At 51.6% G+C, this 24574-nt stretch overlaps 9 protein-coding genes across 9 annotated transcripts; 5 read left to right on the top strand and 4 right to left on the bottom strand.

Moving 5' to 3' along the window:
- Window positions 1-1806: 1806 nt before the first annotated feature.
- On the bottom strand, window positions 1807-4761 carry LRP88_07433 (beta-glucosidase; the record flags this gene model as incomplete). Its single annotated transcript, XM_083243963.1, has 6 exons — window positions 1807-1863; window positions 2215-2801; window positions 2858-2975; window positions 3042-4038; window positions 4092-4623; window positions 4701-4761. The coding sequence occupies 6 exons, from the start codon at window positions 4759-4761 to the stop codon at window positions 1807-1809; spliced, it is 2352 nt and encodes a 783-aa protein (XP_083098457.1).
- Window positions 4762-5092: 331 nt separating this feature from the next.
- LRP88_07432 (uncharacterized protein) lies at window positions 5093-6731 on the top strand (the record flags this gene model as incomplete). Its single annotated transcript, XM_083243962.1, has 3 exons — window positions 5093-5185; window positions 5250-5275; window positions 5333-6731. The coding sequence occupies 3 exons, from the start codon at window positions 5093-5095 to the stop codon at window positions 6729-6731; spliced, it is 1518 nt and encodes a 505-aa protein (XP_083098456.1).
- Window positions 6732-8147: 1416 nt separating this feature from the next.
- On the top strand, window positions 8148-10485 carry LRP88_07431 (transcription factor domain-containing protein; the record flags this gene model as incomplete). Its single annotated transcript, XM_083243961.1, has 4 exons — window positions 8148-8453; window positions 8506-8586; window positions 8637-9304; window positions 9357-10485. The coding sequence occupies 4 exons, from the start codon at window positions 8148-8150 to the stop codon at window positions 10483-10485; spliced, it is 2184 nt and encodes a 727-aa protein (XP_083098455.1).
- Window positions 10486-10644: 159 nt separating this feature from the next.
- LRP88_07430 (epoxide hydrolase family protein) lies at window positions 10645-11969 on the bottom strand (the record flags this gene model as incomplete). The annotated part of the gene is made up of 3 exons (XM_083243960.1): window positions 10645-11342; window positions 11393-11590; window positions 11645-11969. The coding sequence occupies 3 exons, from the start codon at window positions 11967-11969 to the stop codon at window positions 10645-10647; spliced, it is 1221 nt and encodes a 406-aa protein (XP_083098454.1).
- A 658-nt stretch (window positions 11970-12627) lies between these two features.
- LRP88_07429 (Hsp70 family protein) lies at window positions 12628-14743 on the bottom strand (the record flags this gene model as incomplete). The annotated part of the gene is made up of 6 exons (XM_083243959.1): window positions 12628-12863; window positions 12947-13088; window positions 13149-13493; window positions 13544-13646; window positions 13701-14628; window positions 14704-14743. The coding sequence occupies 6 exons, from the start codon at window positions 14741-14743 to the stop codon at window positions 12628-12630; spliced, it is 1794 nt and encodes a 597-aa protein (XP_083098453.1).
- Window positions 14744-15343: 600 nt separating this feature from the next.
- On the top strand, window positions 15344-16634 carry LRP88_07428 (uncharacterized protein; the record flags this gene model as incomplete). The annotated part of the gene is made up of 2 exons (XM_083243958.1): window positions 15344-16187; window positions 16240-16634. 2 exons carry the CDS (start codon window positions 15344-15346, stop codon window positions 16632-16634), a joined length of 1239 nt encoding a protein of 412 aa, XP_083098452.1.
- A 481-nt stretch (window positions 16635-17115) lies between these two features.
- LRP88_07427 (uncharacterized protein) lies at window positions 17116-18051 on the top strand (the record flags this gene model as incomplete). Its single annotated transcript, XM_083243957.1, has 1 exon — window positions 17116-18051. The coding sequence occupies one exon, from the start codon at window positions 17116-17118 to the stop codon at window positions 18049-18051; it is 936 nt and encodes a 311-aa protein (XP_083098451.1).
- Window positions 18052-19029: 978 nt separating this feature from the next.
- Window positions 19030-21424, bottom strand: LRP88_07426 (N,N-dimethylformamidase beta subunit family domain-containing protein; the record flags this gene model as incomplete). The annotated part of the gene is made up of 3 exons (XM_083243956.1): window positions 19030-19674; window positions 19739-21256; window positions 21314-21424. The coding sequence occupies 3 exons, from the start codon at window positions 21422-21424 to the stop codon at window positions 19030-19032; spliced, it is 2274 nt and encodes a 757-aa protein (XP_083098450.1).
- A 960-nt stretch (window positions 21425-22384) lies between these two features.
- LRP88_07425 (major facilitator superfamily domain-containing protein) lies at window positions 22385-24473 on the top strand (the record flags this gene model as incomplete). The annotated part of the gene is made up of 7 exons (XM_083243955.1): window positions 22385-22572; window positions 22622-22733; window positions 22968-23087; window positions 23146-23268; window positions 23326-23849; window positions 23903-24232; window positions 24290-24473. 7 exons carry the CDS (start codon window positions 22385-22387, stop codon window positions 24471-24473), a joined length of 1581 nt encoding a protein of 526 aa, XP_083098449.1.
- Between the last annotated feature and the right edge of the window lie 101 nt (window positions 24474-24574).

The following is a 24574-nucleotide window of genomic DNA, read 5'->3' as shown; positions in this document are numbered from 1 at the left end:
GGAAGAAAAGAAAGAAAGGAAGCTCAAGGCGAGAGGCAATTTATATCTACGAGCCTCAAATGTGAATCACAAACGGCAAAACAGTGAATCACCTATTGTTCACGATTCATAATCGCCAAAAGAAGAAAAACAGCTTCTATTCGTCCGAACAAATCTTCCTCTTTCTATTCACAACTGCAAACAATACAACACGGCACACTGGGTGCAAATGCCCTACGATCCAAAAGGGGAACTTTACAAAGAAAAGGACTCAAATGATGCAGAATATGTTGCAAAGGATGAGAGCTATTATTCAGAGTGTCAAAAGCTTTCCACTCTGGGGGGGTGTGTTGAACCGAAGCGGTCCTGTTCATACAAGAATGTGCAGGGCATTCCGCAATGCGTTTTGACCAGATGAGCCTCGGAACCAGTTGAAGGAGTGTCACGTGAACAGACACATCTCAAATAGGAATAGCGCATAGCATCAGCCCAAAAGAGGGGCAAGAGTCAGTTAGAGAAAAATCAATCAAGCAATTCACTTAAGATTGGGTTCAACAGAAGTCGCCCTCGCAGGTAAGTCCTTAGCTTGCCCTCCTCCCGTATATCTTTTAAATAACCTCTCTTTAAACCTCGGCTATGAGCTATTATAATATATCATATAGGCCTAGTCCTGGATAACCTAGTCAACGAAGCTCTTGATCTCCTTATTAATCGCTTTATCGGCAAACCGCTCCTTGATATCGCGAATAGCGTCCTCTATATCATTTGCCCTGACTGCACGCCGTGACTGCCGCCGTGAGGCCACGATCGCCGAGATCGTCGCCTCTATAGCAGTCTAACTACTTATTTCCACTGCGCGATGGGGTCTCTTAGCGGAGGGCGTTACTGGACTGTTATTTGACGACTGTGACGACTCTAACCTTCGCTTCTGGGTTAATCTAAGGCTTTGCGCTTGACTTAAAGGTAGTACTAATATAATAGAAGTATCTTGACTGCTTTCCTAAGTAGCTGACTTTTTTTTTCTTCTTTAGACTTATTCTCACTTAATAATTCTACGGCGTGGAGCGCATTAAGGCTATTATGATTAGTCGCTTTAACTATAGTTAACCTTACCTCCTCGCTGCCTAAAAAAGCCCTTTTATATAGCTCACGATGCTATAGGCTATGCCTTTTTAGGACCCTCGCCGGTTTATCGTGCTTCTTAATGAAGTATTTCTAGAGATTGCTACTAGTAAGTACTATCCCTATATCTGGCTTATGAGAAGTGCCGCTGAAGCTATCGATCGCCAGGAAGGCTTTCTAAAGTCTCACGAGATACTTAAGCTTCTGCTTTACCTTGAGATAGTTGAACTCGATGCCTGGCCACTCTTTATGGAGTCGTGCGGCGATTTTGGTATGTATAACCTTTAAAGTCTGTGCCTTTCCGTTCTCGAGCTCGCCAGCTAATCTTGCCTCGCCATAGAGCTCTAAAAGCAAGGCTATCTGCCCTTGGGTCCATCTAGGCTTTTTCTTCTTCGGCATCGTCGGCGGCGGCCGCCTCGGGGCCGGTACTCGTGTTGCCACTATTATTTCCGTCGCCAACTGGCTCGGTGGAGGGAGGGAGGCGTTATCTTCATCGGCAGAATCAACTTCGGATTGGGCATCATCGACGGTGTATTGGGTGTCGGGAATAGCCTCACTGGCCGGCTGTGTGCTTTGGCGGTCTGGCGGCGTCGAGGGCTGTTGAGACGAAGGCATCGTCGTCATTGGTCAACGTTGGACAGGTTTATAAGGCTCGCATAAGGGGGTCGCGTCGTGATACTAACAGCTATGTCACAGGCAGAGTCTTCAGCCGACCAGCATCAGGCCAAAAGCTAGGCCTATTCCGACGAAAGTCCGTTCTGACTAAGACACGCCATGCACAATTCCGCGACAGGGGGTACAAGCGGTACTTCGCGAATTTTATGCGCTAAGGAAGTACCTTGAGGGGATCCACACTTCTTGTTTTGTCACGAAAAGATCAGGGCCTTGTTACGTTAATAAACCCACAGGAATTCCCACAATTTTGGACGGCTTTTTGAATGCCGATTTGCGGTCTATTCGTATCGTGAGACGCAATTCACCGACGACTTTCAAGTGCCGCACCTAAACATACGTGCCAGCCCGGACCCGAAAGGTACCACTGATATTTCTTTTATTTTTAACCTATAAACCCAGCCATCTAACTGTCTTTTTAATCACAACCAGCTCACTTACAACCTGACTTGGCTGTTTACAGGCGGAGCCGAGAATAGTCCGTTGGTAGCGTCCCTTTTCAAGACACCACGCATCCTCCTTCTCGTCCCAATACGACATGGCGTACTTATCCAAGTCGATCGAGACCTCTTTTTTCTCGCCGGGCTGTAGAATTACCTTGTCGAATCCGTGAAGCTCTCGGACCGGCCGCTTGACTGTCGAATCGAGCGCCGAGACGTAAAGCTGGAGAACCTCAGCACCAGCGACAGACCCAGAATTCTCAATCGTTACAGCCACAGAGAAGTGTGGCTTACCATCCTCGAAATCCTCCTCGGTTGACAGACGACTATTACTCAGTGCAAAAGTCGTGTATGACAAGCCCTGTCCGAAATGCCACAGCGGCTTGATTTCCATGGCATCGTACCAGCGGTATCCCACGAAAATGTCCTCGCCAAACAGGACACGTCCTCCGTTGGAGCCCCAGTTCAGGTAAGTCGGGTTATCCTGCAGCCTCTTGGGCCAAGAAATGGGCATCTTGCCGCAGGGGTTAAAGTCGCCAAAGAGGACGTCAGCGATGGAGCTTCCTGTCTTGTTTCCTCCGTCCCAGGCTTGAATCACACCGGAAACGTCTGGAGCCCAGGGCATGTGACAGGCATGCCAGAACGGTTGACTACCACGGTTCGGGGGTTCACCGCCGCGACTCTAGCGATGAGCTCGTCGACGTTGGTTGGGAGGTCCATGCTGGCGTTCGTGCGGTCGGATCCTTCAGTCTCCCACTCGCCCTGTTGAGAGTTGGTCAGTTTACTCTTGCTGTCCGATCAATAAACCAAGGGGAGGGTATGGCCTACGCTAAGACCTGTGCAGATGACGGCGTATTCAGCTTCGCTTGCCGCCTTGACTGCCTGCTCGATGGCATCCTTGGCAGAAATATGAGGGATGGCTCCCAGCCGCGCACCACCTCCTCCAAAATTGACATTTCCATCAGCGAGGTCACAGAGTGGCGACAGAGAAGCAGTGCCAAACTCGATGTGAAGCTTGTACGTCTGACCGGCCTTGACAGTGTAGGTTCGGATTTCCTCGGCAGAGCCACGTTTCAAGAAGGACTCGCCGGGCTTTTGGTGCTCCGTCATGTCAATGATGACTTGGTCATCGAGTGAAAACTTGGCAAGACCGTATACGGCGAGTCCAAAGTCCCAATCACCGTCCTCATCAGGAGTAAAGTCTCCCGTCAGAGTGCCGTAATCCAACAGTTGGAAAAATGTCTTGCTCATGGGTATGCGGCCAGCGATAGTGCGTGCGGGATCTGAATGTCGCTGGTTAGACAGAACAAGCTCCAGGTCCTTGATCAGACGGCCATGGATAAGAGGAAGCATCTTGTGTGTGTGCGCGCCAACTTCGTACAAGACCTCAGTCCCGGAACTCAGCTTGGCTAGGATGGCCTTGTAGGGATGGATGGTGTAGTATGGTACTAGCGCGGTAGCGCCGGTTGAGTTCATGGATGAGTCTTTGATGTGGGAGCCAATGAGGGCAATCTTTCTGACATCTTTGGGAACTGGGAAGATGTTGTTCTCGTTCTTAAGAAGAACGATGCTATTCTGAGCCAACTGCTTGTTCAGCTCCCGGTCTTCGGGGAAATCCCTGCCCTGCTCGGTTGGAGACACATCAATCTTGCTTGCCCGATCCACGAACTCGAGCACCCTGCGAGCTCGGTCATCTAGTGGCGATTGCTTGACAACCTGAGAAGCGACAGCGAGGTCCAGAAGAGACCCGCGGCAGAGCGTGGGGCCAGGCATTTCAAGGTCCAGGCCAGCTTTGACGGCTGCAATAGTCGAGTATGTTCCGTACCTGGATGGGATTAACGCTGGGCCAATGCATGCACTGGGTTTGGAAATGCTCACCAGTCGCTCATAATGAGCGGGTTCCATTTCCACTCCTTGCGAACAACGTCGTCGAGCAGTCGCTTGTCCTCCGAGACGTGGATACCGTTGACCTTGTTGTAGGAGGCCATCATGGCCCCAGCGGGGGCATCTCGTGCTGCAATCTGATCATTGCACACAAAGTGCTTGATAGTCGCAATAACTCCCGTCGACTCGCATCCAGCAATGACTTGGCTGGCGAGGATCCCCGTAAGATACGGATCCTCTGAATAAGACTCGTAGCCACGGCCACCGAGGGGAGACCGCTGGATGTTGATGGTCGGGCCAAGCCAGCAATGCACACCTTTGGCGCGGCACTCTTCACCGAGAAGAACACCGGCCTGGCGGATGAGCTTTCGATCCCATGTTGCGGCAAACGCTGTACCGTTTGGCAGCGCAGCTCCTCGGACGCCCTCAAACCATCGAGTGCCACGAATGCCACTTGATCCGTCGGCTACGCGCACTGACGGGATCCCGTGCTCCGGGACGGCTGTGGTATGCCAGAAGTCGGCGCCTTCAGAATTCAAGATGTTAGCTGCGTCTCTTCATTATCATCGTCGCAAATGGCCACGAGCAAGCGGGGAATCTCACCAGCAAGCAAGGCAATCTTATCCTTGAGGGCGAGCTTCTCCAAGGTCTCGGCTGGGGTCATATTTGGAGCTGAGTGGCACTTGTGTTAGGGAAGTGGTGACGGGGCGAGAGGCTGTTTGGGCCTTGACATGCTCAATGATGCTCTCTAGGACAGAAGAAACAGGGGCGGCGAGCAACTCCCAAACAATAGTTAAGCTTGTATCAAGACATGGGATTAAGCCGGGGTTGCCATGACGGTGAGATAGAGCTATCACTTTTGCGAGGTCCGGGATTGACCCAAGTCTTAATTTGAGTGGTTAATCTGGTACCAGACCCAATTCATTGGCCTTATCTTCTGGTCTCATCTTCTTTCGTCTTCTAAACGGCCGAGTCTTTGCAATAATACTGCCGCAATGGGTTTCTTTACCACCCTCACCGAGGCGCACCCACCAAATTCGCGTCGCATGATGCTGGTTGCACTTGTTGCATGCGCCACCATCACGGGTGTAAGTGATGCACAGCTGCGGTAACGACGCAGTTGGTTCTTGTGCTTACGATGACTTCCTGCAGACATTTGGTTACGATGGTTCCATGATGTGCGTCTCTCGCAAATACTCAGCTCATCCAGGTAATGATACTGACTTGTGTGCCAGGAACGGTCTCAACATCCTGCCCTCGTATCTCGGCTACTTTGAGATCACCACCGCCACCAAGAGTCTCAGCACCTCGGCCATCTACATTGGCGGTATCCTGGCTGGCTCGACATTTCCCTATGCCCTGAACAGGCTCGGCCGGCGCATGGCTATGCTTCTCTCGGCTGTCCTGACCATCTTCTTCGTCGCTCTCCAGGCTGGCGCCATCAACATGCCCATGTTTATCGCCGCTCGAATTGGTCTTGGCTACGGAAAGGCCTGCCCTGCTCTCGTCGTCCCCATCTATCTCGCCGAGGCCTTCCCACCCAAGTACCGTGGCTGGGTTCTCAGTCTGGTCTGCGATTTCTACTATGTCGGCGCCCTGATCGCTGCTGGTGTCACTTACGGCACATTCCAGCTTACCTCGACCTGGGCTTGGCGGCTTCCCTCCCTTCTCCAGGGCTTTTGGTCTCTGTTGTGTATTAGTGTTCTCTCCTTCCTGCCCGAGTCGCCTCGATGGTATGCTTTCCAAGGTCGCAACGCCGAGGGTCTCCGTGCTCTGGCCCAGCTTTGCTCTGGCGGCGACGAGAACGACCCTAGCGTTATTCTGCAGTTCCAGGAGATTCTCGACACGATCGAGTTTGAGAAGACGTCCGACACCAAGCAGCTGTCTATCATGCAAGTCGTCCGATCTCCCAGCGCCCGCCGTCGCGTTGCCCTCGCTGCCAGTGTTGCCTTTGCTACTGTTGCCAGCGGCAACTCCATTGCCAGCTACTACCTGGGTGATATGCTCTCCAACGCCGGAATCACCGATGCCGACACTCAGCTGCAGATTAACGTCATCCTTAATGCTTGGTGCCTGGTGTGCTCACTCGCTGGAACCTACTATGTCAACAGCGTCGGCCGTCGCCTCGATGCCTTGGTGTCTACTGTTCTCCTGACTATCTTCCTCTTCCTCGTTGGCGCCTTTACCAAGATCTACGGCCACTCCGACAATAAGAGCGGAATCTACGCTACTGTTGCCTTTGTCTTCCTCTTCATGAGCTCGTACTCTGTTGGCTGGACTCCTCTCTGCTACCTCTATCCTCCGGAGGTCCTCAACTACACTCTGCGATCATACGGAATGGGCATCACTCTGTTCGTTATGTACGGTGTTGGTCTCATCTTTGTCTTTTCCATTCCATTTGCTCTGAATGACATCGGCTGGAAGACCTACATGATCAACGGAGCCTGGAACTGCCTCCTGATACTGTTTATCTACTTCTTTTGGGTTGAGACCAACGGAAAGACTCTGGAAGAGATCGATGCTGCCTTTGAGGGACGACATAGTGACGTTGTTATTGATAGTGCTGTGATTAAGGCTAAGCTGGCTGGGGCCGAGGCTGAGCATACCTTGGATGTTAAGGATCGCAAGGAATAAAGTGATAAAGTATTTGTATCAGATAAGGCTACAGATATAGGATTAGTGATAGCTAGCAACGCAGAACTAAGATCTTAGTAAAGCCTTAAATTTGGAGTTTTTCTTATAATATAGGGCCTTGAAGAGTTCCGCCATAAATAGTCTGTGACCGACCTCTGATGGAACATTGGCCACTACAGCCATTCCCCTTCAAAGTTGGGAAGTCGACCTTCGGGATTCCAAGATTGTCACCACCGACTTGCAGCTTAGAGATAACGCTCATCTTCGATACTCAAGTACTGAGATCCTTATCATCATGGAAATGGATGGACGGCAGATCCTCGTTTTGTATGACGAGGCGTTTTCCGGTTGCTGAACGAGTGCATCAAGCCAACTGTTCAATGAGCATGTCTTTATTTGTTGGTCTATTAGGCTAAATCGAAGGATTTGACTTAGCTGCCTACTCGGCATGCTTGTCTGTTCAGCTTTTGGGGCGCGATATATCTGTTAGGCAAGTTGTCGAGAGGACCGAGGTTGCCGGGATTCGGGATCGCGAGTGTCTGTGCTTTACTTCTTTGGTGACCGCAAGAAGGGAAGTAAACCACCGGAAATCGATTCCGGCAAGGGTTATGTGGGATTCTAACCACGATATAAGATCTAAGATCTAGTCAAGATCTGAAAGATCTATCAGAAGTTCAGACCTGCCATCAGGCCATTCTCTCTCTACCCGTCCACCATCTGACCAATCACAGCACAGAGAAAACCCTCGGCCAAAAGGCATCTCCCGACTCCCAATGCCGGAAAATTTAGCTCCAGCCCATCTCCACCTAACTCCGCCAAATCCGCAGGGGGCGGGTCTCCAGGAAGTTGGGGTAAATCTGGGGTTTCGGCATCGACCCTGACCTTTCAACCTCGGGTCCAGAAAACCTCCTGATTGCTGTTTACGCGACCGACGTACGTGTTCGACCAGGATGGAAAACCCTCAGTTTGTCCGCTTCGCCAAAAAGTCGGCCTCGAGGAAGAGAGCTACCAAGGCTTGTCTCAAGTGCCGCAGGAGAAAGGTCCGCTGCGATGTCACCCGCACTTCAGCTCCTTGTACCAATTGTCGGTTGGATGGGGATGAGTGCGTTGTTGCTCGTCGAGGGGTTTCGATGTAAGGATTACCTGTTGGTTTGTCGATCTATACGTGGACTAACAACTTGAAGACAGATACGATATAATGAACCATCACCATTCACTCCAAACGCTGATGCCGACGATGTCGATCCGAGCCATCCGACTACGAGACCAGACTTGACCACGCTGTCACCGCCTCCAGAATCCGATCTCGGCAGCGCAACACCGTTCACGAATGATACATGCAATAATGGCAAAAATATCCAGATATTTGGCATTACTTGCGAGGATGCTAAAACGAACACATCAAGTAATGTCCCACTGGATCCCGTGCGATCCGAGCTGAAAGCTCTATACTCGTCGATGCCTTTCCTGAAGGCGCTCAGTATACGCGACCGCGACTTCGACCATCTAAATTCTCAAGGATGCCTACGCGTTCCCGCCAAGCCGATTCTCGACGAGTTTGTTCGACACTACTTCCTCTACGTTCATCCACTACTCCCTCTTCTGAACGAGGCGGACTTTTGGCGGGCGTACAATCCCGCCCAAACAGAGACCTACTCAAACTCTGGCGGATCTCCCGTCTCTTTGCTGCTGCTGCAAGCCATCATGTTTGCCTCGTGCACAGTAAGTGACCTTCACTTGATGCATAAGACGAACCGCAACTAAATATTCCAAGCTTGTACCGAAAGAGAGCCTCAAAGTCTTGGGCTTCTCTAGCATCCACGAGGCCAAGGAATCTTTCTACACCAAAGCAAAGGTAGAAGACACTCTCCCTTGTGCATCAACCAACTCTGACTCTCTTGCCAGCTGCTCTACGACTTTGCTACTGACCCAGATCCCATCTCGATAGCACAGGCTGCGTTGCTGCTGACCTACTGGTGTCCGACCTTCCGCCCAGGGCCGCGAAGGCCGAATAGTAGATGGCTCAGGATTGCCGTGCAGAATGCCAGAGCCGTCGGAGCTCACAACTACGCAACCATCGCCCAAGATGCCCGCGCGACTCCACAGGATCTCAAGAGGCAAAACGTTCTGAAGCGTGTGTGGTGGTGCTGCATCATCCGTGATCGGATAATGCCTCTCTGCGTCCGCAGAAACATTCAGATCACACGAGAACTCTTCGACTTTGACTCCAATCCCCCTCTCGGATATGAAGACCTTGTTGATGAACTTGAATCGTCGAGGGTGTACAACACTACCACCAAGCACACCCTCATGGTTACCTTAGAGCGCTTGACTGAGCTATGCGTCTGTTTGACCGACGTCTTGAGCTTGGTATATCCTACTGAACACTTGCCGATTCTTGATGCTGAGGCGCATTCTACGGCGTTCGACAAGGTTCAGGAGTACAGACGCAGTCTACAATATTGGGCTGAGATCACGCGACCACCTTTGAAGCACACGGAGTTGTCTCCTGAAACGGATTCCTTCGAAGTCTCTTCCGTTTTGTTCACGAATTTGATCTGGATATACTATCAGTGAGTACCTTGCACTGTGATCCATCTTTCATCGCCCACTAACAGCCCCCAGTGCGGCTCGAGTGGCTCTCTTCAACTACGAACTACATCTCGGCGTCGTCCTGGGACTGGTCACACGAAAGGCGACTTCCAATTTACAGACTCAGTTCCTTCAAGAAAACCGAAAGGGCCTGAGGAGCGCTACCAGAAGCATCGCCGACTGCCATGGTCAACTACACCCACTTCGTCTAACGCGTTGGCTACCGAGTAGCGCTGTCGCATGCACAGCACTCCCTCTCGCCATGCACATGGTCGATATTAAGATGTCGTCGGACTCGTTTCAGGGCGAAATCTGGTCGCGTCCAGGCATCGCTGCGAAACAGTCGCGGTTGAACGTGCTCATCCAAGCATTCAAAGAACTTCACCCCAAATATGATGGCGTAGACTCGATATCCAAGACGATTCGATATTTCATGGAATGCACCTATCTCCAAGACTCGACACCAACACCCTCTTTTGGCGAGAACACTGATGTCCTGGCGAGAAGTCCTACCTACTACCTGAGGCTGGCCTTGACGATTGACCTCTGCCTGAGCCAAGATCGTCTACCCCAAGACAGTGACTTTCCAACACCGTTAAGGCCCTTCTTGCACAACACCAGTTTGTCTAAGCCTGTATTGTTCGAACAACAATTTGCTACTCAGTCCCTCACCACCAAAGCCCTGACGCCTCCTCGACCTCTTTCACCCACCGTTGTCAGAAGCTTCTCTCAATGGGTCGAGGATGATCGGTGTGTTCATTTCGCTCTTGAGATGGGTATCGACATCAGCCAACCCCCATTTGCGCCGGAAGCCATGCAAGAGAACACGGCGACTATTCAGCCACTACCATGTCCCACGGAGACATGTTCCACTGAGAGTCTGGAGAGTGACTCGGCGAGGGCGGATGATGAGATAGAATACTTGCCTCCACGCCTCGACAACTTGACCGGTTGGGCTGAGAACGATCAGTCACTTTATTTCGCTCAGGAAGCTGGTCTCATTCCTCAGGGTGTTGGACTTTACGATGGGAGCCAGGGAGATGAGGTGTACTCAGGCATTGAAGCACTCGCACATCACACTTTGGATCTCGATATGGGGGTTTTATGGAAAGGTGTTGAGAATGGCGAACAACCGGAGGATGCTTTAGGTATGTTAATGTAAAACTCAGAAAAGAGAAGGTGGTTATATTTTCCACCATCTCGAGTGTGTTCTGTATGACCCGAACACTTGACGCATTGTAATATCACTTTGTACCATATTTTCAAGTTGCAACCGGCACCACCAGAAAATCATTGGCATTGCTCAAGTCTAAAAACACCTTCACAGTTTTGACTGGAACTGCTTCACCACGTGAAAAGCGCCCCCGCCCTTTCCAAACATCTCTCTGAGGTCTTCTGCAAGTTCCTGGGGCCTTTCGTGCGCGGCAAAGTGACCCCCGTCTGAATGAATCTTCTCATACACAATCGGCCCAAGAGTCCGTCCCCATGTCTGAGGAGGCACAACAATATCTTTGGGGAAGTAGGAGAGTCCAAGAGGAACGTTTGGCACATATGCGTCTGCCTTTGCCGTCTGTGAAGGGCTGGAGTGCTTGCTTTCGTAGTAGATCCGGGCACTTGCCGCTGGCCCTGCCATGGAGAATTGGTACACAGAAACCCAGGTCAAAATTTCATCATCGGTCCAAGGGTAGTTGTCTGTCCAGTCATGAAGCTTTTCGTAGATCCATGCCAACAGGGCCACAGGTGAGTCTGCCAAAGCAAAGCCGATCGTAGACGGTTTCGTTCTTTGTTCCAGGTTGTATCCAAAACCTTCTTCGAAGAACCACTTTGTGCGAGCGAGGCCTGCCTTTTCATGGCCCGCGTAGGGAAGGAGAGCGTGTTTTATGAATTGCCAGGGTGCCGTAAAGAAAGTGGGCGGTCCGAAGGCGCGGACAAAGTTGACGTGAGAGGCCACACAGCTTTCTGGGTATTGGACGTCGATCAACCGAGTGACGGCGTATCCCCAATCTCCGCCTTGGGTGACTATTATAACGTTAGCTCATGTCGTGATCCCTGAGAAGAATACAACACACCATATTTGTCGTAACCCAGATTCAGCATGAGCTTATGCATTGCCTCGGCATACTGAGGGATGCCAAACCCTCGTTTCGATACCCCATCCGAAAAGCCAAAGTTGGGCAAGGATGGTGCCACGACATGGAATGAAGGCCCATCTTTAGGGTCTGTGAGTAGGGGAAGAAGCTTGACCACTTCGAGGAAGCTCCCAGGCCCTTAATGGCGGCAAGTCAGTGATATGGCCACTTATCCGCGTTTCTTGAACTCACAGCCGTGGCAAAACAGAAGTGGGATGCTATCCGGTTTGTTCCCTTGCTGATGCAAGAAATGGATCTGCAGGTCGTCGAAATCGTCCACCGAGACTTTGGAAGTGAAGTGAGGCAACTTATTCAGTTGGGCTTCCTGAGCTCGCCAGTCGAACCCGTCTCTCCAATAGGCAGCGAGTCGCTTTACCTCACTCAGAGGGGAACCGGACTCCCAATCATCGGAAAATTCAGACTCTTTGGCAAAGGTTGCGTTCTGTAGTTTATCTTTGAGGGATTCAATAGCTGAATCCGAGACTTGAATCTTGAAGGGCTTGATTTCGGTGGCCATTTTGATAACTTGAGGAGGTACACGGGATCATAGGAATTGGGCCAATCGGTAACGATGAAAGATTGATGATATGAGCTTGATAGACTTGCTATGGGGTCAATGGCCTTTTCTATGTAGCGGCGGTTGACAAATACAAAAGTCGTATCATTTCTGATTACCAATTCATTCGATTGTGTGATTCGCAAATGTTGAGTTCACAAGGGCGCGATTGACGCCGGCAGTTGCATATGACGCATTGCGGCCCAGGTGTGTCTCGGCGGTGCAACCATCGGGTTGTGGAGATCATTTCCCGAAACGAAATATCATCCAAGGCAGCAAAGATATGCATAACGAGAGCCGCGGGGTATCGTGTTCACGCCAATGAGGGGGTATGACTCACAGGAGGATAAATTGCCCGTGAGTTCAAAGATGACGTGTCTGTGAACATCTATCCGTGCCCAGGGTTAACTTTGCCCAGGTCAACACTTGCAATCGCGACTTTGGTTGCGAGATGAGTTACAAGTCGACAGGAATCTCGACAATATTCTTTGAAAGAATTACGTTCGACCAAGGGAAGGAGGTAATTATGTCTATTAGATGAGTCTGGCTGTGATTCCTGCGAACGCCCAATCTGCTGTCCCGATAACCACCTGTTTGCGTGCCTGCTGAGGTACAGCCCTCAACTTGAATTCCACTCAACCTTGATAGGTTCATGACCCCGAGAGAATTTCACGCCGTTGAACCACAGCTCAAACCGTAGGTCGGCTGGGGCCACGATGACACGAACATCAAAGATGCACTTGTAGTACTTGTACCCCTGGCGAAAGCAGCCTCCACGCTTCTTCATAAGAACAAGCTCGTCCGGCTTAAGGCCGGTGAGGTTGCTCTCGACACGACAAAGCCTTTTCACGCCACCTATTGATGCTCGTCAACCATGCAATTCTTTCTAGTGAGGAAGGGGGTGCGGATGCATGGTTGATAAGACCTAGAGAACCTACCTTTTAGCAGACTTTGAGGGAGAACTTTGATCTCGTTTCTCGATGTAACAATCTGTGTGTTGAACGACGCTGCTGTTTGGCCAGGGCTCAAACGTCTTATAAACTGCTTCGTCAGCGGAGCAGTTGGATCGATAGTATCTCCCTGGTAGGCGGGTCAATAAATGCGCACAAGAGTGATCGGGTGGTAATTTTAAATACATACCTTGCGGATGACCCATTCTATCTGGTTGACAGCCCATGTTTGATTCGGGTCAAACTGATCCTGTTCCAGTTGTTCGCCGATGTGACGATCAGGGCTATAGGGTTCTCGGACCACAACACCGTAGCTCGCTCTCGCGATGTACGTGGCAAGAACTGGCATATTTCCAGTCTCCATCTTCTGCTTGTAGTCTTGGAGAAGGCCCCTCACGACGGTAGTTTGTGGATTCGCGCTCGCAATGACCCTAACTTGGCGAGCGTTGGGGTGAGTGAATCGAGAAAAGTACTCCCTGATGCGCCGCTGTACGTATTTAGAACTGCCTAGTCCTCCAGACAGGACCATGTACGACTGTATGGAGTATTAACGTCAAGTTACACTTGGCTTAGCCATGAACATACCACTTGCTCACTTCGTCCATTCTGTACCAGCCAGTCCAGCTGCTCCCGTATCTTGGACGTAATGCGCTCGACATGAGGGTCAAAGAGGGCCTGGATCTCGTTGCTGCCCTTAAATTAATTATCCCGTGTCAGTGCAAGCACTCTATTGGATACTCACTTGTCGAAAAGCATGCATCCACGCTCGGCTCTCAGCCCTTGATGGTTAAAGTCATTTGACACACCGGGCATGACAATTGTGTGAACTTGGTAAACAGATGACGGGTCGCCAATAAAGTGCTTAATTGTCTTGAAGCGCTCACTCTTCATCATTTTTGATGCGAGGCCGCTCGAGATGTTGATCGGGACGTCGGGGTTGGCAGCAAGACGCTGTTCAACGAGGCCCTCGAAAGCAGTGTCAATGAGAGTTGAACCGGTGCCGATACCGCTGACCTCTGCAATCTGGGACATTTGGGGAATCCCATTGTCGACCTTGGTAACCCGTACCAGGGAGAAATCCGTTGTGCCACCGCCAGCATCAATGGTGAGAAAGACATCACCAGCACGGAAGCTGACTGCACTGCTTTTGAGGGTATCAACTGCGGCGGCCTCGGCCTCAGTAAGATCGATTTGTGCTGAGTGCCGGGGCCCTTCGGTACCGAACCCAGCGGCTCTGATGGTGGCTTTAAACGTGTTGCTAACATCCAAGCCTCTCCAGGTTGTGGGCACACTAAAAAGAAATAGAACGGATGAGTTGGCCCAGTCTATAGTCCCCGTAATCTCCTCATAGGTCTGCTTAGTGTGGCGATAGATCTCCCGGAGGTAGTCTGTAGCGCACCTCGCGGCTTCGGCAGGGCTCGCCATGGAAAAGCCCGCTCCCCGTACCTCGTCGCAGGTAGCCTGATCGAGCAGCATCTTGAAGAGACGATGCTCCGTCTTACCGGGAGGTAGAGGATCATCATAAATGTCGGAAAAGAATCCCCAGGAAGAGACGGTGCCGTCATAGTTGTAGACGAGGCGGCTGGGAACTTTGGTTGCGTTGGTGTTGTTGGTTCCAGGCCAGTTGTCGAAAATATGCACGGTTCCATCCGGCTTCAGAAAGCCAACACCTATCTGTTTGTCAGCGACCTAAAATATAGCTAAACAGCCGCGCCGGCTTGATCTCGTGCCTGTGTACGTGGTACCAAGATCAATGGCTACCGTGACATCGGGTTTCTCGGTCATATTGGACCCGTGTGGAAATAATTTGATGAGCTGGTTGGGCGGCAGACAATCAAAGAAGGACGGCTGGTAGATTGGCCTGCAGTAAAGATAGAAGTGAAGTTGAGAATGACTTTTGGGAACAGGTCTGCAGAGCCGCCGGATGGAAGAAGGCAGATTGTGGGCTATCAGTGGGAGCGCCTGACGCCGAATCCTTAAAGAGCAGCTGTGATTAAGGCTGTGTGACTACACCAAGCCGAGCCATTCCTCGGGTTGCCTCGCTTGAGCCAAAATAGCCTTGCCAAGGGGCCAGAACATTTTGAGTCAGGCGGGATGTTGATGCAGCCAGCCTCAACGGAGCCAAGGCAACAGGGGTAGGACGGTGGCTGTTGTTGCTTTTGGAACATGGTTAAGTGCCTCCCTTGGTCGACGGACCATGGTGAGATGGCTCCCGAGGACGGTTACAAAAGATCCAGGCACACGAATTTAAATCGTTATTCCTTCCTCCCATTGCCAGCCTTTCCGTTACTCTTTGTGACCTTCTATGTGCCCGTCACAGCGTCACTCCAACAGTGTATCCCTTTCTTAAATTTTCATATCCTCCAAGGCATCAAATCTGGTGAAATGGCCTTCTATCATTACCTCGGAAAACGAACTACGACTACTGGCCAGGCTGGCGCTACAGGGACTTCCTCGACTGGTGAACACACGGCTACAAACGGCGCCGGCGCCGATGGTGGTGCTGATGCTGACACCGGAGATACAACTACTTCCCCTGTTGAGTCGAACTCAGAGGCTACGAGAACAGAGGCCATCACGACCTCTCCGGTCGGAGAAGCCCCCGCGACTTCCACAAGTATTTCTGCCCCACAGCCAAACAAACTTGGGGATGGCGCGGTTGCCGGAATAGCGATCGGCTGCTTGGCCGCCGGCCTGATCGTTGGAATCATCTTCGGATGGCTGCTTCGCCGCGCCAAGAGCCGCTCTAGGCATCGCAGAAGAAGACATGGAAGCGAAGAGAAGGCCAAGATGTTGAACCAACCAAAGGATGAGGGCTCGGTCGCCTTGGAACCCCTGAGCAAGAAGATTGAACTGGAGCACGTCGTCCTACAGCCGAGGCCTGACAGCGACATTGTTGAAGACTTGAGGCGCCTGGAAGTCATCATGGAGCAACATGTCGGGGCCCTCTACCACTCTGGTCCGGTGGACGTCAAGGTGGTGAAATTGGCCCACGCTCTCACCGCTTTGGGAATCAGCAAATCCTCTTCGGGTTTCGATGCTGAGACTGTGGCTGGCTGGTGCCTCCAACCCAACACTCGCCGCGGGGCTCTCCAGCATGTCATCTCACATGTCCTGTTCAGAAGCATCGACTGGAACTCTCCGGGACCCCTCGCATTGCTTCCGAAACCGGCAGTTGGCTTTCTCAACTCCATTCGCCCAGTCAAGGAGTACCGAGATAACTTTGACGGTAAGCATAAAGCCTAATGTCTCTGAATCAAGCCACTAATGCAGCTTCCTAGTCATGTCGTTTGCCTGGACTCGATGGCGCACCCTGTCAGCATTGTTCCTACATCCCGCCCCCCACGAAAGGACACCGCTCGAGCTGTCAGAGCCTGATGTTCAAGACCAGGCTGAAGCCGTGGCGAAAGCCTTGGATTCCATCCTCCACTTTTTCGTTGCGCCTGATCAGGAGAGCAGGCGCAAACAGCTCGACCACCTTCATGTCATGATTATTGACGCAGCCAAGCTCGGCTATGTGTTGTTTTCACACACTAGTGACTGGAGGTTCATTTACAAGGATGAGTCTGGAAAGGGAGGCGCTGTTGTGTGCGTTGGTTTGGAGAAGCTGAGTGGTCGGGATGGACGTCGGCTCGGCTCGCCACAGAGAATTGCCGAGCCTCGTCTGCTTTCTTGAGACTTTTCTCTTTTCTTTTCTCGCTTTCGGTCTCGCCCTTGCTTAAAGTGGCCTATGAGGTGGTAATTAGTTATGTACTCTGAGTCTTTTAATAATACAGATCACCAGGGTCTTGGTACTTGGGTATACACCTTGTCAGCCTTAACTGGAGCCGGGCCACATGAACAGGACGAAAGCCTCCAGTCTAGACCCAAAGTGATTCAGCCTCAGGCAATTCAATCGAAAGTGACAGAGCTTGGCAGGCCTGGTGCATGTTAGATGCAAATGCGGTAGTGGGAAAGGTCGGGCAGAATGCATACCCCGTTCCTGCGGGTTTGGCATGACAAAAGTAGCATGCCCAATAGTTACTGGCCTCAGACTCATCGGCGCTGCTCTTTCCTTTTTGTCTGTCCCAACGAAGAGACATAGGATCTACCATCGCCCTTGATATCGCCCATCTTACTCACCTCTCGTGCCTGCGGACCAGTACACTACCCTCGAGATGGCAGAGCTCGTCCCTGCTGGAGTTCTCGGTACTATTACATACCATATTATCACTCTCGCCATCGAAACTGGCCAGGCCAACGATGAGGTTCGTCGCAGCCTTGAGTTAGTCCGCACCTGTGATCGAGACCTCCAGCACCTAATCAGTTTGCGCGATGAGCATCTGGACATCTTGGAACGGAAACCGATCGAACTTGAACGTATCAACTTGATCATCGAGGATGCCCACAAAGGACTCCTTGAGGTGGGAAGGATCGTCGAAAAGTGCAGGCCAGAGGCAAACAGGGGCAAGCTACCGTTCGCACGTCGAGGGCGATGGGTTTTGTTCGACTCGAAGCAATTCAACAGCCAGGTTCCAGTCATTAACGGCCATCATCAAGCAGTGCTGGCCGAGATCACCTTTCTCCGGCAGATTGCCCTTCATATTCCGACCCCAGTGCAGAGCCAGGTGATAGACACGGACACCAAGTCGACCCAGAAAAAGCGAGTTGGTATCGACAACGTCAACCTCCTGGGCAGTCTCATGGGAAGAAAACCAGGTATTTCCCCTTCAATCATCGACGATTCTGTGACCGGACTAATATGTGTAATGTCCATCAGCGGCGAGACATTCGATGCCACCACAGCAGGCTTCTCCAGCCAACTCTACTATCGATCCTCACAATTCACAATCAACTCCGCCTTCTCTACCACCCAAGCCCCCTTCTTACCAAGACCCCAATTTCATTGCAACTTCTGTCGCAAAACATATCAGCCTCGCCGACATCCAGGCCAGCAGAGGGAGAGCGAGTACGATCTACGATGCTTTCACGCCGGTTCCCTATACACAACCACCAAGTTTCAATGCAGTGCCGCCCCAGTTTGTGCAGGAACAGCTTTCTACAGGGACGACACCAGCGCAGTACAGGTCGCCCTCGCCGTTCTCATTTTCTGAGCCGCAGTCTCAGTATCAAGGGAGCACTGCCTGCCCCTCCACTATTCCCAGTCAGCCTACCCCAGCCCCCTCATATCACTCAACGCAGACCCAATGGAGCAACGAACAAACCTACCAGCGAGGGAACACGGTGGAACATGCTGGGGGAGGAGAAAGGCAAGGAGGCGCTAGGCAGGCGGGGGGCTTCACCGATCTCAGCTGGGAGTCGCAGCCTGCGAGCGAGGCAAACACTACAAGGGAGACGCCGCGTTCAAACTTGGATGGACGGAATATCAGTGCTCAAGCCACCCCTACATCCTCTTTTCAGAACTGGGGTGATTGGAATCGTTGTTGAATCGAGAACGAATCATGCGTCGGAACTCGAGGTAGCTGTGTGTCTGAGCACAAACATGATTTGTGAGAACCCAATTTTGTGTGACCCTACAGACAAGCTGCAGGCGGCTGAAATAACCTGTCATTTTCTGTGTAAATGTCACATAACCGAGGCAAGCGCCAGAAACGCCTTGTCTTGGCAATCAGGCTCCGGATGTCTTCAAGATTTGGCCTGAATATTGAGTGGCCAAGACGGTCTTGGCAATCAGGCTCTGGCTCCTTGCTAGTTCTTCTGTTTGAGACCTCATGCCCCTTTTCGCGCGGAATTTTACCGCAGATCATTCAGGTCTCGGCGAAGCTTGAATCAGGCTGACTTTGTGCGCTGCTTGTTGGCTGGGTGGTGGTGGTCCTCCCTCGGCCGACAGCAACCCGAACTTTTCAGGTGATTCACTACACTATAGCTAGCCAGATAAGCCAGACCCCTTGTTTCCAGGGGCACGGGTAGACCAGGATACCGGGCCTCTAGGCACATTGAAATCTGTCGGTAACGCTCTGGGTGGCGCTGCAAGAGCGGCAACAAGCTGGATCAGAGGGTAACAAATTTGACAATAACAAGGGTTTGGTCTTTCGTAAGTCTATCTAGCCCTTACAAGTGACCTTTTTGTTTTAGTTGTTCTTCTTCCCACGGGCCAAAAACTCCCGAATCACATTCTCAGTGATCTGCGCAACATCATTCTGGTATCCATCCCAGGCCAACGAGTTGTTCCAGTTGATACTGCCCACACTGAAGACAGAACCGCCTCCGTTGGTCTCGTAGTACACCATGTCGCTCCTGACAAGAGGGGAGGTAGATCCAAGAGTGCCAATCATGGGGAAGATGAGTTCTTCATTGAAGAGCATGAAGTGGTCGTCGTGTCGCTCGCTTCGTGCAAGAAGAATTGCGTTCTCGGGACTTCCGATGGCAAAGTCCAACCTGTCAAGCTCGTCGCCACTGGCACCTCCAGCTAGTCCCTTGGTTCCCAGAAGCTTCTTTGACTCTTCGTTGAGCCCCTTCCACAACCAGGCAAGAGAAGGGTTGTTCAGAGCCTCTTCAGTGGGGATGAAGGGTCGTCCGGGACCCTTACCGGATGCACAACTTCCAATGCCCCAGAGCTCATTCGGAGAACGACCAAGAGATCGCCAGAGTCCTCCGAGCTCTCCGTTGAGGGCGTGATGGCGCTCGCCAGCAGGGTTTTGGTGGGTTCGGGCTCCAACATCAGCTCGGCGGACTTCCATTCGGTGAGGGCGCTTCGGGTCAGTCACGGATTTCCACTACAAAGATATCAAGTCAGTTAAAAATTGCACCAGGCTGGTCTGTCTCCCCGTGAGTACTTACATAGAAACCGTTTCCGCCCGCATAGATAAGAGAACCACCATTCTGGACGTGGCCCTCGTACGCGTCAAGGACTTCGAAGGAGGGGTACTCTGGGTGGGAGCCGGAAATGACTACGTCATATTGAGCGAGTGCAGCGCGACCTCGGAGATGAAGATCATGATCCGTGAGGATATCATATCCATCTTCAAAGTGCTTTTCCAGGAACCCGACCATCAGAAGATCGGCTGAGAACTCTCGGGGTCGCTGGAAGCCCCAGTGGATATAGTCAGGGCGCACATTGAGGATGGGTCGCTTCGTCGTACTATACACAACACCTGAGCCATCACTGTGTATGTCATAGATGGAGAGACCAAGATCATGGCGTCTGACCATCTTGTGGTAGTTATCTGACGTTACGAGTTGGATACCCTCTGGGAACGAGATGCGGGTGGGCTTGCTCTCGTCGTACATGTGTTCATTGGCATACGCGAGGTAGGTAAAGGTAGAGAACACGAAGGCAATCCTGGCTTGTGGGCGGACCTCCTTGGGACGGACGAAAAAGACGATGGCATCTTTCAAGTCTGACTCAGTGTCTTCTACTTCAATAGCATAGGCGCCAGAACGAAGATCAGATGGGACAGTGAACTGGAAATCGGTGTCCCAAGCAGCATCATCAAGATCGTCTTCATGGAAGTGAATCGCACCAAAGCCATAGCTTGCCTCCTTCCAACCAATGCCGATGAGCTTGTGGTCGTAGTCGTGGCCACGTACAGCACGTGTCGGGGCGTTGACAAGGATGCCGCTAAGTCCAGAACCAGAGACGTCGAAGATTTCATCAGTATCGATACCCACAGAGAAGTCATACTTGGCGATATCCCATGACTTCTTTCCCAGAGCACGGAAGGTAGGGGAGTCGATTCTTCCGTTGAAGAAATGCACCGGGAACTCAGGCGGCGATAGGGGGTTGGCAGCCAATGTTGCGGCAAAGTAAAGGGGGCTTCCAGAGTCTAGTCGAGCGGCATCTCCAAGTGTTGTGTGGACAGTAGTTGGGCCCGGAGCAATCTCATTTCCGGCTTTCAGGTGAGACAGCTCCAGCTGAAGCTCCTTGCCCCTGATGGTGAGACGGACATGGAACCAACGCTCACGACGAGCAGCAGATGCAATTCTCTTGGTCTCAACCGCCTTTCCCGTACCAATCCAAACGACGAGGTTGTCTTCTTTGTCTAGAAGCACGCAGATGCCTGCCTTTTTCGTGGTGTCAAGGTTGGAGAGGATGGCTTGAGGATGAGGGGCGTGCAACATCCAGGGCTGAGCGTAGAACTCAATCTGAACAGCCTCGGACTTATCCAGGAGCGGCTCTCTTGTCCAGGCCTCAACTAGGCCATAGGATCCCGGGTGCGATGCCTGAAAGCGACCCTTGAGCTCTCCCTTAGGGCCATGCTCCACAACTTCTTTGGCAGGTGTAGGAGCATGGGGTACATCAAGGCCTTGCAGGAGACGAACCAGCTGATACTTGAGCTTTGGGCTTGTTGAAGATATCTACTCGTATGATTAGGATTTGCCTCCTTGGATGGGCAGGTGCTGAGGGTTGCTTACCTTGACGTTGGCAACATCGCCAGGAGATACAACCCAAGGGTCGACATACCCGGTAATTTCCTCCTCGTCATGACGAAGAGCTGGACGAACAGGGTATTGTGCAGCAACCATTTTGGGAGTTTAGTTCAGATAGGTAAAGATGTGGTCAAATATTGTTATCAAAAGGGACTGTAGGGGAGAACAAGGGTGTTGTTGTGCTTGAGTCGTTCGTTCTGGGGTGTTCCATGGCTACAAGAGTCTGCCCCTTGCCTCCTTATAGTGGCAGGATAAAGCTACTCGAAACAAGAAACCCGAAACAAACTACCAGCTGAAGGCCGGATTATTTCCTCAAGGAGTAATCGTGTCGGCTGTCGTTGGATTGAGGGGTTGAGCATGCGATAAGGAAGTCAAGAGTTGTGCTTGGCGAGATGGATTGCAGATGTAGAGGGGATATTGGTTTCCGGCCTCATTGCCTCGAGTAGGAAATAACTCTCCATCAACTTCCCTTTTCGTAGAGATTACAATTCCTTCTGCCAAGAGTCTGACTACCGTTGGCGTGAGGAGATGGTTGGGCATGATCGCCCAATGGCTTATCCAGCGTATCAGACGCCGCCTGTTTACACTCCTTAGATCCATGCTAAACCCGTCTCCGCCCCCGCACTCATACCGGACAACAGGGAGAGTCTGGGGAGGCTAGAATGGTCCACTGTCCAGCATAACCTGGGGTTCCGGTGTTCCGCGAGAGAGTCGTGTCCACTAGCCTCTGTCCATGTCCACTAACCTTGCGCTCTATCACCAGTTTGTTATCTGGAGGTGGGAGACTTGACGTCAAGGAAGGCCTAATAGGCGCGGGGAACAGCTCCGAAGCTTTGATACTCACACGTCGCCAAGTGACTTCTCCTTGATTCAAGGAAGAGGCTAGGAAGAATTGATCCGTCTCTCAACTCCTCGAAAGAAGTATAAAGAAGACCCCATCCTTCTGCATGACACTGAGGCCACAACACATACGCGCCCCATACGCCATCATCTCCTCGCTTTCGGTTACCTTATTTCGTGTTTACAATGTCCCCTCAGAGCCAATCTCCTACCAACATGCAGGATGAGATAGAGGCAATCCCCGGAACAGTCCACCTTGTGGACTCGCAGGGAAAACTGGATTCCCAACACGCGCACGGAGCCGAGAAGGACATTGTCCTTGTCCCAGCTCCATCGTCCCACCCTGACGATCCTTTGAACTGGTCCCCACGACGCAAATATCTCTCTGCCTTTTGCATGGCAGCGTACGTTGGACCCATCCGTTGCTTCGGTAGTAACTAACTCCACGATTAGCTATGTGCTTATCATCGGTATCTGCTCCTCCGCCCTGTACTCCACGTTGGGCCCCTTGTCGGAAGCGACCGGGCTCACTTACAATGATCTCAACTCCGGAACCGGTTACATGGTACGGCACCTAATTCAAGCCCAGTTTCTTATCTTGTCACGCTTTTTCGATGGAGTGGAGACTCGTGTAATCTGTTATCTGACAATCTCGTAGTTCTTATTCTTTGGGTGGGGATGCATTATCTGGCAGGCCATCGCCATCCAGTATGGGAAAAAACCGGTGTACCTTTTGACCACGGCGGGAACATTGGTAATATTGCTCCCCTCGTTGGGTCTTCTCCTCTAACAGTAGTAGGGTGTCATGGTCTGGCAGCCCTATGTCCGCTCCAACGGAGAGTGGATCGCAACCAAGATCTTGCAGGGGATCTTCGGAGCACCGATCGAGTCACTGGCTGAGATTACAGTCTCGGATGTGGTACGAATAACCTCAGTTATCTGATGTCTTGTGGATCATGCTGATCAAGTTGTGGCAGTTCTTTACCCATGAAAGAGGCAAGTTTATTGCACTCTACGCTCTTGCTCTTGGCTATAGCAATGGCATTGCACCACTCATTATGGGATTTATCAATGATGGCCAAGGCTACAAGTGGGTGTTTGTAAGTGATCTCGGAACAAACGGGATGCGAGTTTGGATGTCTAATAGGCCCCGGTAGTACTGGTGCGCCATCTTCTGCGCAATCCTCCTCGTCATTGTCTTCTTTTTCATGGAAGAGACGAAATTCGACCGCGCCAAGTACATGAGCAGTCAGCAAATCGAAGGCCAGCCCCTACCAAGCGCCAACCAAGTCCGGCCTGAGCTGGATGGTAAGGACACAGATGGCAAGCAGGATGGCGATCAAGAAGCAGCCCGCACCACTACCACGCTCTCGCACGTCGAAGGCCCGCGCCATGGCCTGGATGAGCAGTTCAAGAAGAAGTCCCGACTGGCGAGGCTGAAGCCTATCGAGCGCGAGAACTTGCGTGGCAAAAATCAACTTGTCAAGCTGATCATTCGCCCAATCCTGCTCCTGTTGTTTCCCATCATTTCCTACTCGGGTTTCATCTATGGCAGCAACATTATCTGGCTGTCGGTTTTGAATGCAACAGAGTCCATGGTCTTGTCCAACGAGCCATACAACATGTCAACTTCCACCGTTGGACTGACCTTTATCGCCCCCTTGATTGGCACCACCCTCGCGTAAGTTGATCGGCCTGTCTTTATGATCAGACAGAAATTTAATGTCAGGTTAGATGTGTGTATACCGGCATCTTCGGAGATCGCTTCATCGTCAAGATGGCCCGCCGCAACAATGGGTTCATGGAGGCCGAGCATCGACTTTGGCTCTTCCTCCCTTCACTTGTACTCATTCCGTTCGGCTGCATCTTATTCGGTGTCGGAGCGCACTTCGAAGCGCACTGGTTCGCCATCGTCTTTGCCATGGGAGTCATTTCATTTACCACCACAGCTGGGTCCCAAATCTCGATCGCATACTGCATCGATTGCTATCGCGACCTGGCGAGTGAGGCTTTGGCCACGGCCATCATCATCCGAAACACAATGGCGTTCGGTATTGGATACGCGTAAGCGAAAGAATCAATCAAGCCAAAGCGATATGATGTCACTGACCGAAATACCAGCGTTACCCCTTGGGTTGTCAATCTCGGTTACCAAAACGCCTTCATTCTTGGGGCTTTCGCAGGGCTTGCACACAACTTGACGATTTTCCCCGTCATGAAGTGGGGACGCGCCCTGAGAGAGCGAAGTGCCGAAAAATATTGGAAGACGGTCAAGGAAGGATCCGATCTAGACCTTAACCATTAAAGATACGATTCTGGTAATCAACCTGTTGATGGAAGTTGGGTGGTTCAAGGTGTTGTCTAGGTTAGCTGTGGCTGGAACTGTGGCTGGAGCCGAGGAATGAG

This window comes from Fusarium phalaenopsidis, assembly GCF_050370095.1.
Source record: "Fusarium phalaenopsidis strain FUZ10S chromosome Unknown contig_32302, whole genome shotgun sequence".
NCBI lineage: Eukaryota > Fungi > Ascomycota > Sordariomycetes > Hypocreales > Nectriaceae > Fusarium > Fusarium phalaenopsidis.
The sequence above is the reverse complement of the archived record's forward strand: the minus strand, read 5'-3'. Positions and strand labels throughout refer to the sequence as shown.